General features: G+C 37.4%; 1 protein-coding gene across 2 annotated transcripts in view; it reads right to left on the bottom strand.

Annotated features, from left to right (window-relative positions):
- LOC129254722 (citron rho-interacting kinase-like) overlaps positions 1 to 15,257 on the bottom strand; it is a 36,289-nt gene extending 21,032 nt beyond the window's left edge. Inside the window, exons 1-15 of one of the 2 annotated variants that reach the window (XM_064110812.1) lie at positions 15,130 to 15,257; positions 9,754 to 9,973; positions 9,170 to 9,345; positions 8,297 to 8,541; positions 7,716 to 7,809; positions 7,090 to 7,293; positions 6,680 to 6,833; positions 5,698 to 5,893; positions 4,838 to 5,063; positions 4,373 to 4,500; positions 3,743 to 3,905; positions 3,330 to 3,383; positions 2,416 to 2,625; positions 1,558 to 1,674; positions 962 to 1,057 (exon numbers count right to left, since the gene is read on the bottom strand). In XM_064110812.1, the coding sequence (XP_063966882.1) occupies positions 962 to 1,057; positions 1,558 to 1,674; positions 2,416 to 2,625; positions 3,330 to 3,383; positions 3,743 to 3,905; positions 4,373 to 4,500; positions 4,838 to 5,063; positions 5,698 to 5,893; positions 6,680 to 6,833; positions 7,090 to 7,293; positions 7,716 to 7,809; positions 8,297 to 8,541; positions 9,170 to 9,345; positions 9,754 to 9,961 (2,271 nt within the window). In that variant the 5' untranslated portion in view covers positions 9,962 to 9,973; positions 15,130 to 15,257. Of the gene's footprint in view, positions 1 to 961; positions 1,058 to 1,557; positions 1,675 to 2,415; positions 2,626 to 3,329; positions 3,384 to 3,742; positions 3,906 to 4,372; positions 4,501 to 4,837; positions 5,064 to 5,697; positions 5,894 to 6,679; positions 6,834 to 7,089; positions 7,294 to 7,715; positions 7,810 to 8,296; positions 8,542 to 9,169; positions 9,346 to 9,753; positions 9,974 to 14,983 lie in introns of both variants that reach the window. The other variant, XM_064110805.1, reaches the window with a different exon arrangement.

Here is a 15,257-nt window from a genome sequence, read left to right as displayed (position 1 = left end):
AATGAGCAAAGACGCTGCTGCGCACGGGTTATATAGCGTCGGGAGCTATTCTCTGGCTCCACTCGGGTGTGAGCCACGCTGTGATTGGCCGAAGCCGCTGGCCATTCAAGTCCGACAGCATCCGCAGCCAGCTGGTCCGTCCGAAAGACCGCCCGATCCCCGACAGACGCGATGGGGTTGTTTATAAGATCCCATGCTCGACTTGCGACAAAGTCTACATCAGTGAGACTGGTAGACCTGTGGGGGAACGCATGAAGGAACATCGCCGTGATGTTCGGCTTAGGCGCACCGATAGCTCTGCTGTTGCAGAACATGCTTGGGACTCCGATCATCCACCAAACTGGGATGAGGTCAGCTGCATCGCTAATGATAAGCATTGGTATACCTGGCGCACTAAGGAAGCGATTCAGATCCGTTTGCACCCGAGCAATATCAAGGGACAGCGGCATTGAGATCCCTGATGACTGGATACTTACCATCCGACGGTATACTGCATCCACCGTTCACAGCGCGCGACGCCCGCACCAGCGGGTGCCTGACACCAGCACAAACGCTGATTGGCCGGCTGCATCGGCCAGTCACAGCGCGCGGTGCACGCTTCAGCGGGCACCAAGCACCAGCGCAGACCCTGATTGGCCAGCGGCTTCGGCCAATCACAGCGCGGCTCACACCCGAGTGGAGCCAGACAATAGCTCCCGACGCTATATAACCCGTGCGCAGAAAAAACAAAGAAAGAAGGAGAGGAACGATTTTAAAGGACACGTCGAAGAAAAGAAAGAAAATAATAGTAGGCCTAACGAGTTGGCGGTAATAGTCAAATATGACTGGTCGCCATTAATATACAACAACGTCTTTGCTCATTGCCTGACGAAGTCTAGCAGCTTGCAGACAAAACGTTGCTTTCCTACTACGTTTGATACATCGCAAGAAATGTATTGTTATAATTTAGTATACAACAAACCTGTTCTTTATTGTGTAGTTCTTTGGCCTTGGTAGCGAGATCATGTTCATATTCCCTGCAGGCTCTGTCAGCTGATGTTACCTTTTTCTCCATTTCCTGAAAACAATTCAAAGTCAAAATTTGACTGAAAATATTATTTTTGTTATGATTGTTTACATATATCTAGATATATAACATATGTATTTGTTTACTTTAAATCTAACTGCTAACTTCATAATCACAAAGTCTTTTGTTACTTTTATATTCAGCTTCTTAAAACTCTGAGATCTAAGTCAATTCAAGTGTACAATACATAAAATAATTATACCGTGCTGCATAGAAAAGAGTGTATGTATACTCCTAAATAAAAATAGATAAATTTAACTCTCATTTTTCTATTACAGCGAGTTGAGCACAGTTCAAAATACTTCCAACACGATTTGGTCAAAGGTTTCAACAACCCACAGAAGAATAAATTTAAAATAATCATTAAATAGTCACATGACTTCTAGATGATTTTCAGCTGCATCAGCACACAGCAGTCAACAATGGGCAGTAACATAAATTAAAAATGTACATATTTAGTCACATGATTTGATCACATGATATCAACTCACCACTATTTGATTAGCTAGATCCTGTGTCAGACCATGTTTAGATTCCACCTGTTCTTTCAATCGTTTCTCTCTATCCTGGACCATCCTCAAACGATTCTCAAGGCTACGCTGATCATCCTAATTACCAAACCAAACAAATATTTCAAAATCTTATATTATTGGTGGTTAATGATTCTGATCGGCTCCAAGTAGGTGATTTTAATGAAATGAGCATACAGTGATTGGGCAATGTCATTTAGCTGTTCATTGCAAAGATTTGTTTAAGGGAGCACTGGTGATCTCACTGATGCATCTTCACATACAGTGGTGCTAAAAAGCTAGTGAACCCGACCAGAAAATGAGAACTCCCAAATCGTGTTCAAGTTCTACCATCTTTCAGATTTTTAATTGTGAAATTGGGTGGTAAAATATTGCATTCAATAAAATTTCTTTCTCTGGGCTCACAAGACATTGCAGTGTTGTTGTCTACACTCAACACTCAGCATGAGGAAGTGCATTTTCTGGTGAGGTGTGCTAACATTTTAGCACCAATGGAAAAGGTAGATATTCAAGACTATATGCAGGGGTGTGAGTGGTCACAAATAAAAAGATGGGAAAAAAGCTGAAGAGTGTCGAAAAAGTCTGAAATAGAAAGAGCCCCCATCCTTTTTATACAGAGGAAAGCTAAAAATAAGCTGGAAAAAAAATCTGAAATCAGCTAAAAATCTGAATTTTCACACCCTGTATATGTTATCAGTTTCAAACCAATGTTGGTTACCACATCTGTTTATGAATTTTCATCAATTGATTCAGAATGATGACTACAGGGATCAATGATAACCAATGGACTTTGTTGAATAATCCTGAGAATGTTCTTACTTGACTCTCCTGGAGTTGCTGCTGTAGATCCATGACTGTTGCTCTCATCTCCTGGACGGATCCCTGACACTGCTCCTGGACGATCTCCCTCATTTCTGTCTTCTCCTTTCTGAGTCGATCTGCAGTTCGGTTAGCCCTCTCTTCAGCTTCGCTGGCCTCACGCAGCTTCAAACGCAACTCATCCAGTTGGATCTTACTACTCCGACTCAGCTAGAAACAATATGACATTGACAATCAATAACATTTTTTGCATTAATGTACATCTTTTGTTTTTTAAGAGAGAGGTAAGTTGAGAAGAACTATCAAACATTCTGCAGTTGCCAAGGCATTTATCATTGCTGCAATACTTTCAAATGAATGGACGAAAATTAAATAGATAACGATAGTAGATTAAAATACAGCATTTGGAATACACCAATCAATAAAACTGATCAATTGTGATGAAAATGACCACAAAACATGGCTAAAGACTTCCACTTTTTTCTAAAAATTGCTGACTTCTTCATGATCCCTCTCGAACAGAGTTCAAATTTCCATGCCTCATCAATTTCAGTGTAGTGCATACAGGGCTGATCAGATAATTTTTTTTTTTGGTTCAATACAAAAATCAAAATTACTTTCAAAATATACTGAATTCCATTTTTTCCCCCAAACTGACTAATTCTCTGACGTATATGAACCCCAAAACCAATTCTGACCATCACCATCTCCTTTACCACCACCACCACCATCATCATACCCACCTACCAACATCACAACTACCATCAACACAAAACCACAATCACAACTACCACCATTACCATCATCACAACCACCACCATCATCATCACATCCACCACCATCATCATCTCCATCATTATAATTAATATCAGGTTTCAGTGCCTTGTGTATGGATAGGACAAAAGAATTCTTACCTTCTCGAGTTGGGCTTGGAGCTCTTCTACCTCATTCCTAGATCCTTCACAAGACTGCAAAACAAAAAGCATTCATTATCAGCCACATAATCTTATTGAAACAAGTATTTTTTATCAAAGCTTAAATCAATGTTCTTCTTTAGGGCAATTGAATTAAATTGTTCAATCTTTTACCATGTCCACCCCCATTTTTTGCCATTCCAATGTATTGCATTGTCCCATTTTACTCTGACTCCTTCATTTACTCATTTTATTGGTTTATTTGTTCAATATGGAAATCTCCATCAAAATGAGAGCCAAGGAGAGAGTGAAGCATAAGCAAACATTAACAATACTTTCAATGTATTTCATTCATTGCTTCTCATTTACTATCATAATATTTCTCTGTGTGTTTGATGTATGAATCACTTTACCTTGGAAAGTTTTGATTTGACATTGTGAATCTGTGCCTTTGAGTCTTCACATTCCTGTGTCTTCTGGCGTAGTTCAACCTCCAGCTTCTGGGCTCTCTTAATTGCTACCTGATGATCAGTCTCCATCTGAGAGAAAGCTTGCTTGTATTTCTCTACTTCAGCTCTGAAAGAAAAATGATCCAGGTTTTTCTTTTCAGATAATCTTTATACGATAAATGTATATATGATCGCCAAGCTAAAAAATCCCAATTAAACCATAAGGCAAGATTCTCAAAAGTCAAGAGTCATTAAAGCATAAAAAATAAATTCTTTGAAAAAAGCTTTATCTGAATGGGAACATTTTCCACTACATTTTGTAAAATATGAAGCCATATCAGTCAGGTTAAAGACAATAATTTCTTGCAGATGCTCCTTGTGGGACTGTTCACTGCTGACAGTTGCAATAGATAATGCAGTTAAAGGACAACTCTTATTTGAGATTTTTATGTATAAATCTCCCTTACTCTTTTATGTTAATTCTCCATCTAAGATGTTAAGTAATAGGTATCTCTGCTGTACTTCATATCTCAAATATCATGAGTTATCTACAATCTTGATCTGTTAGTACTTATTTCCTAAAGAATTTCCTACCTCCATTCTTCATCCTTTAATTGTTGTTCTTTCTTGCTAATCTGTTGTATCTCTCCCATCAGTCTAACTGCTTTACTATCCATGTCCTTCTGCTCAGTTCTTTCATGCTCAAGAGTACGTCTTAGTTTCTACATTGAAAATAAAAACAGTGCAGGGGTAAAGATGATGACAAAAAGTGTAGTCAAATGACATAATTCAGAATAAAACACTACAAAACAGCAACAGGGACATAAAATCATAACAAAATATATCATACAGCAGGAACAAGTAATGCCATGGTATCAAAACTAGATATTTCTCTGAATTGTCAGTTATGCCCATTTTCATGTACCTACTTGATATAATGTTAAAGAACTTCCTAAAGAGATTCAGAGTTTGATGTTCTCTCAAGCATGAGGTATGTATATATTGTTCAAACTTGTCACCAGTCTTTCATAATCTTGTTTTTCAAAACCCCACACTTACTGCAAGATCAGCGACAGATTCGGCCAACTTTCTTTCTACAGCATTCTTCTCACTCAGGGCAGTCTTCAAGGATTCAGACTTCTCCTTCAGACTCTTACTCAGCTCATTGTTCTGTCTAAAGAGGGAGCTATGCTGGGATTCAAGACGTCTGCATCTATCCTGGATCTTCTGGTCGGGCATTGAGCTCATCTCTAGTGGTGCCGAGAGTGTAGTGTTCATCATTGATCTGGGAGAAAATAAATCTCAACTAGTCACACAGGTTGCATTATTATTACAGGAGATTTTAAATAGTATTACCATACTCAAACATAAGAGTGTGTATAGGTTTCTTACATGTGAGGGCACATGAGGAACGTATTTATCAATAATCATGAGTGCATCCACTAAGTGTACATAATAGTTGCATAACTCATAACAAGAAATATCACTGAAGGTGATTAATGCCCCTGCCCCATGCCATTACCATGACAAAACAGTTTCCAACAAATTTGGAAAATGAGTCAGTCTTGCATTTTTTTACCCCTAGACCGATGTTTGTACAAAATTTCATGAGCACTGGAAAAAAAACTGAGGAAGTAGTTCAATCTGCAATTAAATTTCCTTGGATTTTGCAATAAAATGCTGTTACCACTGCAACAAAATTTCTTACAAATGTGTCTTGTCAAGAATTGTGATTCAACCAATTTAAAGAATTGGGATGCCACTGCATAGAAACTTTAGATTACGGAAACATTGCGGTTATGAAAACTACCATGATCACATGACTCAGCAACTAATAAAAACCCAGGTTCTTATGATTGCATACATGGTCATCTGCAATGAGGTAAGGACAGACAAACTTTTTCAGAGGTTTAACTCACATATCACCAAGTCCTTGATTGTTACTTGACGTCTTCGAGAAGGTGAATCCCACGAAAGGTAGATCAAGCCCTGAGAAACCTCCTTTAGCTTTCATGAGACTACTAGAATTGTGTTTCATGGGCTCGACGGGATCAAACTCATCAAAGTTAGATACATCATCCACGCTGCTAACAGTAGGTACAAAGGGCGGTACACCTGTGATGGATAAAGTCAACAACAATTTGCAAATCTTATATCTCATAATCACTCACACTGGAATTGCAATACTGTGTAAAACAGTTTTGAAGTATAATAAAGGGTTCCCCAGGATAACATATTGAATAAATTGAATGGAGAAAATAAAATCAAACAAGCAAAACACTTAAATTTCATTAAAATCAGATGAAACATCTGATCACAGATCTGTCATTTGTAATTCAAGCACTTTTTGTTTAACAATACTTTGCATGGCATCATTAATATGCAATGAGTGAGCTGATGTCATTTCTCCATCTTTTTTTCATCTGTATCATATTGTATGGAATTATAATTTCACTTATTTGCTCTAAACTCTTTTGATAAAGCAGAGTCACTGATGGCGATCTAAAACAATGAAGAGCAAAATCCAATAGAGTCATTGCTTGATTGAAGCTCAAAGAATATGTGCTATCAGGGTAAAGTTATTACAATGAAAATAGCATGCAAGAATCCCAACTTGTTTGAAGTGATGCTCATCTGTTAGGGTAAGAAAATCCTGGATCTAATTATCTTTTTAACACAGCAGGGGCTATCGGTGTGTAAATGTCTAAAATGAAGTAAAATCCCCTTCATTTTGTTCAAATTTGGGACCAATGGGAGAAATCAAAGGACTCTGGAGTTTTTGATTATCCCATGAACAATGGGGCTTTTTACAATAGGGTTACAGCTCAGAGATGAAAATTTCAATAAAATTTCCATGTATGTCAGCTTATTACTAACATCAGGTAATGTTGACACACTTACCATCTCTTAGTGTTGCCCATTCAATGCCATTGAAGAACTCATGATACCCCAGCTGCTCATAACTGATCCTTACAGACCTGTCGCAGAGTAGCTGCTTGATTAGACCGGTTGCTCGAGGACTAATGGGAGAAGAAGTCGGGAAGGACAGCTTCCTCTGAATACACAAAACAAACGGTTTGATTAAAATCTATGTCAAGTTTTGATTCATTATCACTTTGGGCAAACCCCAAATTAGGGAGTATCAGGGCCACAAATTCAGAAGTTTTGATATTTTACCCCTTTCAGAAAACATAATCATGTAGGTATACACACATGTCATAACCATACAAGTCATATCAATACAAAAAAATAGATCCTCAATCCACTAAAGCGATTACAGGAAAATTTAGCTAATTCTTGAGCCTACTCACCTGATAATCCATGATGTTGCTGTAAGTGACTACCATGGAGTCATCGGTGAATGGGGTCTTACCGACTAACATCTCATAGGCAACAATACCAAGGGACCACCAATCACACTCAGTACCATAGCTTGAATCTAATGAACCGTTAAGGCTCATCAGAACCTCTGGTGCTACATAGTCTGGGGTTCCCACAGGCATCTTGGAGCTGACCTATAGGACCAATCACACCAACAGTACACATAATTATATGAATATCAGGCTTAGGATACAATTATCATCTGGCTTCATGTCTCTCTAGCATCAATACAAAACAGAATGAAGTTAATCAATACAAAAGTTTATATAGTCAGTTGTCAAAACACATCCACAAGGAAAATTACATATTTCCATATATGAGGTACTTGTATTCCTCTACAAACAACACGTCATGATATCTTACTATTATTTGCCATTTAAAATAATGTTTACAGGAAAGGCACTTCTGTATTTAAGTCATCTTATAAAACTAAATGGTTCCCAACTGACCATATAATTTTGTCATTCATCCAGATTTGGGACAATTTTTTAAATAACCTCCTGACCTTTTGACTGAAGTAATCTATAGCCTACATTACATATCATTTTTGACTTACAGTATTTTTATCTCCTAACTTTGCTGCAGATCCAAAGTCAGCCAGCTTGATGTGCCCTGTACGATCCAATAAAATGTTGTCTGGCTTGATATCTCTGTAGAAATTATTGAAGATAATCAAGTATTTATAAATAAATGATACCAACACAAGACTTTGGTTTGCATAATCTTTCCCACATTGTGAAATTAGTCCATCATGGAAACATTCTCAGATAATTTTTCCATCAAGGATCTTGAAGGAGGAAACAGAAGTTTAAAATATAAGAAACAAGTATGACCTTTTGCCACAAATCATCATCATAATTCACACTAAACATGTCAAGACAAGTGATTCATGCTTCCTTTCAAACTGAGTGGAACTATTTGGTCGGCAGGTACTTTAAAAGAAAAAAAATCAAATTCTCTTCTTTGATGTGTTTTGAATGTCTCACTCCTTGTACTTTTTTCATATTTTATGTTATTACATTTATATGATACTTACAGCTGTTATTTTATTCACAACTACAAGGTGAGAATTTGATTCAAATCACACCTGACGCTCTTCAAGTCTCAAGTTATTTTCTATTGATTTTACTTGCTTACCTGTGCACGTAACCCATGGTGTGGACGCTATGGATGGCAGCCACCAGTTCTGCCAGGTAGAACCGAGCCATATGTTCCTCAAAGACATCATCAAACCTTGCCAGGAGGGACAGAAGGTCACCACCAGGATGGAACTCCATCATCAGATAGAGGTTATCATCATCCTGGAAGGCATACTGGAGCTTGGTCAACCATGGACTCGATGCTCTTGCCATGATGTCCCTCTCCTCCTCAAAGAATGCCACCTAGGAAAATTAAATGCATGCAACAGACATACCCTAATCACAGGCCCTTTTGTGTAACTCATATAGGGATAGGTATGCTAAATAATAGGAAATTAATAATGAAATGCAAAAAAAAAGAATGACCAGTCACTAATTTAGAACTGTGAGTGGTGACAGTGGTCTCATAAAAAGCACAGAAATTGCTAAAAATTTTATATTGTACTGATAAAATTCACCTAAAACCTAAATATAAGTTGGCAACTCCCACAATGCTGCTTATAATATCATCAGCTCATTCATTTACACACAACACACACTTTACAAAAAATTATAATCATGTTTCCTTTTTCTCAAAATATCTCATATTTTGAGTAAATGTCAGCTGTTTTGCTTGTGTTGTTTCACTCTGTTCAGTTTGACTAAATCTCAAAGTTGAATTCCCTTTTAAAATTTCAGAATACACCATTATAGATCCAAGCTTATCAAAGTGTCTACTAAAAATTAATTTCGAGGCCCATTTCAGAAAAGTTACATGCAACTACTCAAACAATGTGCAAAGGAGCAAAGATGCTTATCAGGTAATTAATTGAACAAATAAAAAAACATCAAGTTACATTATGGATCAATCACAAGAATGGGAAAAACTTACATTTTCTTTTGAGAGGGTATCAGCCTTGTGTAGTACTTTCATAGCATAGACATCATTGGTCACTTTCTCCCTGACCACTTGGACCTGTCCAAAGTGACCACGCCCAATCACATCTTTCACTTCAAAGTCATTGATGCTGATCTGTAGGTTCTTCACCTCACTCACAGTTTTTTTAACTAGTAATATATGGAGAAATGAGACAAAAAACCTAAAATGCAATAGTGTATTTCTAATCATTCTCGTTATTAGGAGACAGACTTTAGAATTTGTGGGTTTTTAGTTAGAAATTCACGTTATAAATCAAGTTTCCAACATCATGAACTTACAATTTTGAACAAAAATGTTACTCCTCAGAAAAACAGTATTTATCAAATATAGTTATGTTTTACTTGAAATAAAAAAAAACCGAAATAAATTTCAATTCTGAATAATACCCATTACAAAAAATATGTATTTGAAATTTATTTATTTGAAATTTTAAGCAATTATTACAATTTCATATTATATTGATGTAACCAGACATTGCACAAACAACAATCCAACTGTTTTTTTCAATTCTTGATGGAACTTCGCTATGGACTTACATTTATTGACAAACTGTGCTGCGTGTTTGTTGGTTCGTTTGAGCTGGTCTTGGCTGCATTCCCCATACAGGGCCAACAAGGCATCTACCAACCCATCACGGCTCAGATGAGATAAAGAAGTAGCATTCAATCCACCTTTAACTTTGCCAGAAAACAGCTGACTCAATTTGTTAGTACGTAAGCCAGGTGGCTCAAGCTTCCCAGCCATCTCTCTGTGAATCTAGTTTGAAAGAAAAAAAAATAATAACCCAAGAATAATTATCTAAACAAGTGGAACATCTCTGGCTGTCACCTGTATTACACAATTGATAATAAAATCATGAGTTCCTTGACCATGACTTAGAAACTTGCATTTCATTTCATATCACCTGTGAAATCCAATAACCATAAAGTTTCAATGTGATTAAATATTTTTTTTAATAATGGACAAGAAATCAATTCTTTTCTAAGACTCTAAGTTAATTGATTTGAGATGACTCAAGATGAAGAGTGAATAATTATATCATTCCTCACAGCCAAGTGACCAGAGGGAGGGGGTGGGGGGCTACTCTGATAATAACATAATAGGCCAGGGGGGTCTGGAACTAAATCTTGGTCTTAAAATGAGGGTCTCTGGAACGTCTTTTGGATCAACGATTGCTATTTAAACTATGCAATCCCCTGGAACTGACACATGAAAAAAAAATGGGGGTCTCCGGAACTCACATTGTACCATGGTAGCGGCTATGGTAGCGCACTGGAACAAGAAAATTTGAGGGTCTCTGGAACTACTTTATTAAATTTTCATCTCAAAGGGCTTTTTTTCTGGCTCGCTTCGCTCTCTGGCGACTTTTTACAATTTTTTTTCAAATCTATATCAACCGTGATTTGATTTAAAAATCAGCTATCTGTAAGGATTAATTAATATCCAGAGGTCCCAGCATACATGTAGCGCGGGGGGAACAAGGGTTTTGCCCATGGTGCTGAAATGTTCTGCAACCAAAAATAAAAAAGAAAAGGAGGAAAGGAAAAAATGTAAGATCACTGTCAAAATCTACCTCAAAGTTAGATTCTCATAAAGTCTTTTTCTCGCTCGCTTTGCTCACTTGGGACTTAAATTACATAACTTTTATTTTCCACACGCGGCATATGCTGTGCCCCCTCTTATATACCACTGTTACGCCTGTGCACAGACTCGTCTACATTGATTTTGATGTAAGCTTCATTAGAAAATTATAACAAAATGAACGCCTTGAATAAAGGCCAATTTGCCAAGCGACTCGCAAGCGTCAGGTGACAACTGGCTTTGGGAGAGCTCTGATTTGCATGTACACGACCCTATTGCGACAACAGCTGTCGCAAGAGTTGGCCAGAAGAGGGAATGAAATTACCAAATTTTGCGAGAAAAGAATCGGTGAGTACCAATTGTACATTATAATTCATAGATTAATAATCAAAGACGAAGTTAGACCTGAATTTAGGCTGTAATTTAGAGGACTTTGCTAGGATTTAACATTTCAAACTCACACCCGTTTGGACTCAGTTTCTCAACACGCAATTGAATAGGCATGTTGCCTAGAGAGTAGAGTTAAGAGTGCTGGGGCCTGGGGAGTAGCGGAATGAGTTTCGGCTAACATTATTCCCGTTATGAAGCGGTGTTAACTGACAACTCAAAATTCACTGCGTAAACACGTTCGTAGTGTGAGGTTAGTATAATAACCAGGGTGACCAGACGTCCTGTATTTCCCGGGATTGTCTCGTATTTTGCTGCTTTGTCCCGGCGTCCCGACAAACCCTTCCTGGGACGCCTATTTGTCCCGTATTTCAGAATTTTGAACAAAATATAGTTAAACATTTGAAAGTGACGAATTTTCATCAAATAACCAGTGACAACAATAAAATTGATAACTGTAAACTTTTGCAAGTTCTGCGGTTATTGTCTTGCCAACCCAATACATTGATAACGAACTGGCCTCCTTATGTGTGGCAGGCTAATTATAGCTAGGCATGTATAGGATCAGGGCAGATTCTCAATGGTGCAAACAATCCCCTCTTACATGATAAACAGTTTTTCCACCAAAATAATTACAAAATGGGCGGGAAATTTTTATAATTATATTATGGATTTGCAGATTACTGATTTGGTGATGTAATCAGAGGAGCAAGTTGATGAGTTTTCATAACTAGATCTAGTTGTTTCAGCTTTCCTTTTGAGTCTTGTGATCGGTGCGAACTTAAAATGGGATGGGAGAGATGCCTGCATGTGTATGATGCCGCGATGTTTCATCTAATTTTTAAATTTGACAATTTTTCACTATTAAATTCTATTCATTTCTAGTTTTTTTTAAAATATATTAACAATACACCAAATATCATTATGAATTTTGTTAGATGATTGGATTTTTTTTTTGCTTGAACTTTTTTCTTCTTTCTTTTCTATCCTTTCTTCATCCTTCCAGGGACCTATCTACGGAGAATTAGTCTGTTGTTACTGGGGGTGCTGAGCATTGTCACAGCACCCCCAGTAACAATAGATAATCCGCCGTAGCCAGGTCCATGCACCCTTCTATCCTTCCTGTTTGCCCTTTTTTGTTCCATCTATCTTTATTTCCTATCTTTCTTTCCCGATACTTTCTCTCTCTGTTCATTTTTCTTTCTTTCCTTCTTTGTCTTACTTTCCTTCTTTTTTAAATTTCCTTTTTTTATTTCCTTCATTTTTTCTTTCCTTAAACTTGTCTGCTTCCTTCTCCCTTCCTCTCCTTTTTCTTTTCGTTCTTTTTCTCCTTCCATTATTTCTCTTTGTTTCACTTTATTCTCTTCAATTCATTCTTTCCTCCCTCTCTTTCATCCTTTATTTCTTTCATCAATTTTTTCCTTCTAATTCTTTCTTTACCCTTCCTGTTTTTCTTCTTTCCTTGTTTCTTTCTTTCAAAGAATGAAGGAAACATTTTTCTTTCCTTCATTCTTTCTTTCCTCCTCCTTTTTCTTACTTTCTTTTTTTCCTTTGTCTCCCTTATTTTTTCTTTCACACATTTATTCATCTTCCCTTCCTTCCTTTCTTTTAATATTCATTTAAAAGAATGACAGAAACCTTTTTTCTCTCTTTTTTTTAATTCTTTCTTTCATCCTTCTTTTAAATCATTCTAATAAAATCTAAATTCTTAGTTTCATTTGTTAAATTTTTTCCTTCATTTTTTTTCTTTCTTCTCAATTCATCTCTTTTCTTTTGTCTTTTCATTCTCTCCTTCATTCTTTCGTTCACCCTCCCATTTTTTTTTACAAGTCTAACACATTTTTTTAAATCAAGACCTGGCTCGGTCGATCTGCTCATATCTTGGTCATCAGGGCCGGGGAGCATTTCATGAAACTGAAATGAAAGGACTTGTCAGACGTTTTATCCGACAAGTCCCATTTTATCCGACAGTTGCCATAGTAACAGTGCTTCTTAGCCAATCAACATCAAGGAAAGATGTCAGATCTGACAACTTGTCGGACAAAAATGTTGATGAAACACTCCCCAGGTCATGCAGATGCAGCGTACTTTGACTTTGTCTTTGAAAGTTTGAGTTTGACCTTTGAAGTTTGACTTGTCTTTGCCTTTGTCGATTGTCCCATATTTCATTTTGTGAAATCTGGTCAACCTGATAGTAGGGTGTCTGAAGCCACACTGAAAGTGTCAGCATAAAACAGGCTGATTTAGGGGAAAATATGGCACATTTTTTCGGGGAAGTTCAGGCTACTAGAAAAATGTGATCTGAATTGATTATTAACTTGTGTTTGGCATGTATGGAAAGAAAAAATTCAGGGGCTTCTTTTGACAGTAAGGACAAGTTTATATGATCATTTTGAATAAGGATTTAGAGATAAATTGCAAACCCTTATTTTTGTGTGTGTTGAGATTGCCATTTCTCCATGCGTTTTCTATGGGAAAATGAAATTTCTGTTTTGCACAATTTTTTTCACTTTGTCGCAATTTTTCATTGTGATCTGGTTTCCAAATCTTTATAAAAATCATACCATCAGATAGAGTATAAAAAATCCTATTGGACTCTTTATGGACAAGTTTTTGGCATTAATAATAAATTTATAACATTGTCATTAACAGCTCTTGGAAGCTAAAAATTTGGATTTGTGTGTGTCCATTTCTTAACTACACAGGATCTATGGCAGAGAAATGCTGAAAAATTACCAAATTTCATTCTTCTTTTATGCAGCCAATAATTGGATTTTTTTCAAAAATGTTGCATTTCTGTCAGTCTGAAGGTCATTTCTCTTCAAATTCACAAAGAAAATGTGATATTTTCTTGAAATAAGAAAAATAATTTTTTTCTCCAGACACCCTACTGATAGTGATACTAACCTCGCAATACGTGTGAGTGCGCAATGTCATGACTCCTGTCGCGTTGTCGTTGACATTAGTGGGTTTTCGCCCAGCGTCGTACGACGTAGAACGTACGTGTGCAAAAATCGCCAACTTTCATGGAAACAGAGGCCCGAGCGTTCTTGAGCTCAAATCACGGACGGTTCTTCCGCAAATTAGCGGGCGTCCGCATTAGAACGTAGGATTTGTCAACAGCCGTCAACAGCCAATCAGATCGCTTGTAGAGCGAGCAAGCTGAGCCGATCGATGTAAACACATTCGCCCATCGCGTGCATGCACATGTTGTACTCTACTCTGACTACACTGATAGCTGAAAGCTTCAAAACATGGACTCGAATGCGAGTTTTTCGGTGAGTACCATTTCAATTATACTAAAATCAAGCTAAGTATAATTTCAAAATGTTACAGTAGAAGTTTAAACGAGTATGATTATTGAAATATGATTGAAAAGCCGTTGCATGGCTCGGTCGACGACGCGACTGCAAGACACATGGCACTGCCAGTTGTGTGCACATAGTAGGAACATATACAATGCACATGTTGGCGTGTCAACATTACATGCCAACCATGCCAGCCGGTCGATCCGGCCGCGTTCAGCGATTTGCGAAACTGCTTACAAGCGAGAGTTGAGCGCGACGGACGCACGAACAAAGAGATCGTTCTACGTCGTAGATAGCGTCGTACGACGCTGGGCGAAAACCCACTATTACTGTAACCCAGGGAGCTCCAGCCCTAAAGTTTCTAAACATTGTTGTCTTTCTGTCACTAATAAAATAATACAACATGAATAGAAACACACGGGACTACAGTACAAGACGAACGTCTAGTTAAACTTTTACTAGTTTTTCACAGCCGGTAACTTACTAATACTAGCTCACGGCCCGACATGCGACACTCGGGCTAGGTTCACACAACATCTTATTAAAATATGTTCGATACATTCAAATTCCCCATTATTAATTCATGAAGTTTGTAAATCTAAACCAAATAAAAATAGTAAAGAGAACTTCGCTTACCGATCCGTTTATCAAAAAGTCCGCTTTTCGTTTGTTATTTTCTTGACAATGAAAGGATGTCGTTCATTGGCTGCTAACAACTCGCGTTATGAACGAGTGTTAACGATTGGCCAATGATGTTATATTTT

Source organism: Lytechinus pictus, chromosome 2 (genome assembly GCF_037042905.1).
Source record: "Lytechinus pictus isolate F3 Inbred chromosome 2, Lp3.0, whole genome shotgun sequence".
In the NCBI taxonomy this organism is placed as follows: Eukaryota; Metazoa; Echinodermata; class Echinoidea; order Temnopleuroida; family Toxopneustidae; genus Lytechinus; species Lytechinus pictus.
The sequence above is the reverse complement of the archived record's forward strand: the minus strand, read 5'-3'. Positions and strand labels throughout refer to the sequence as shown.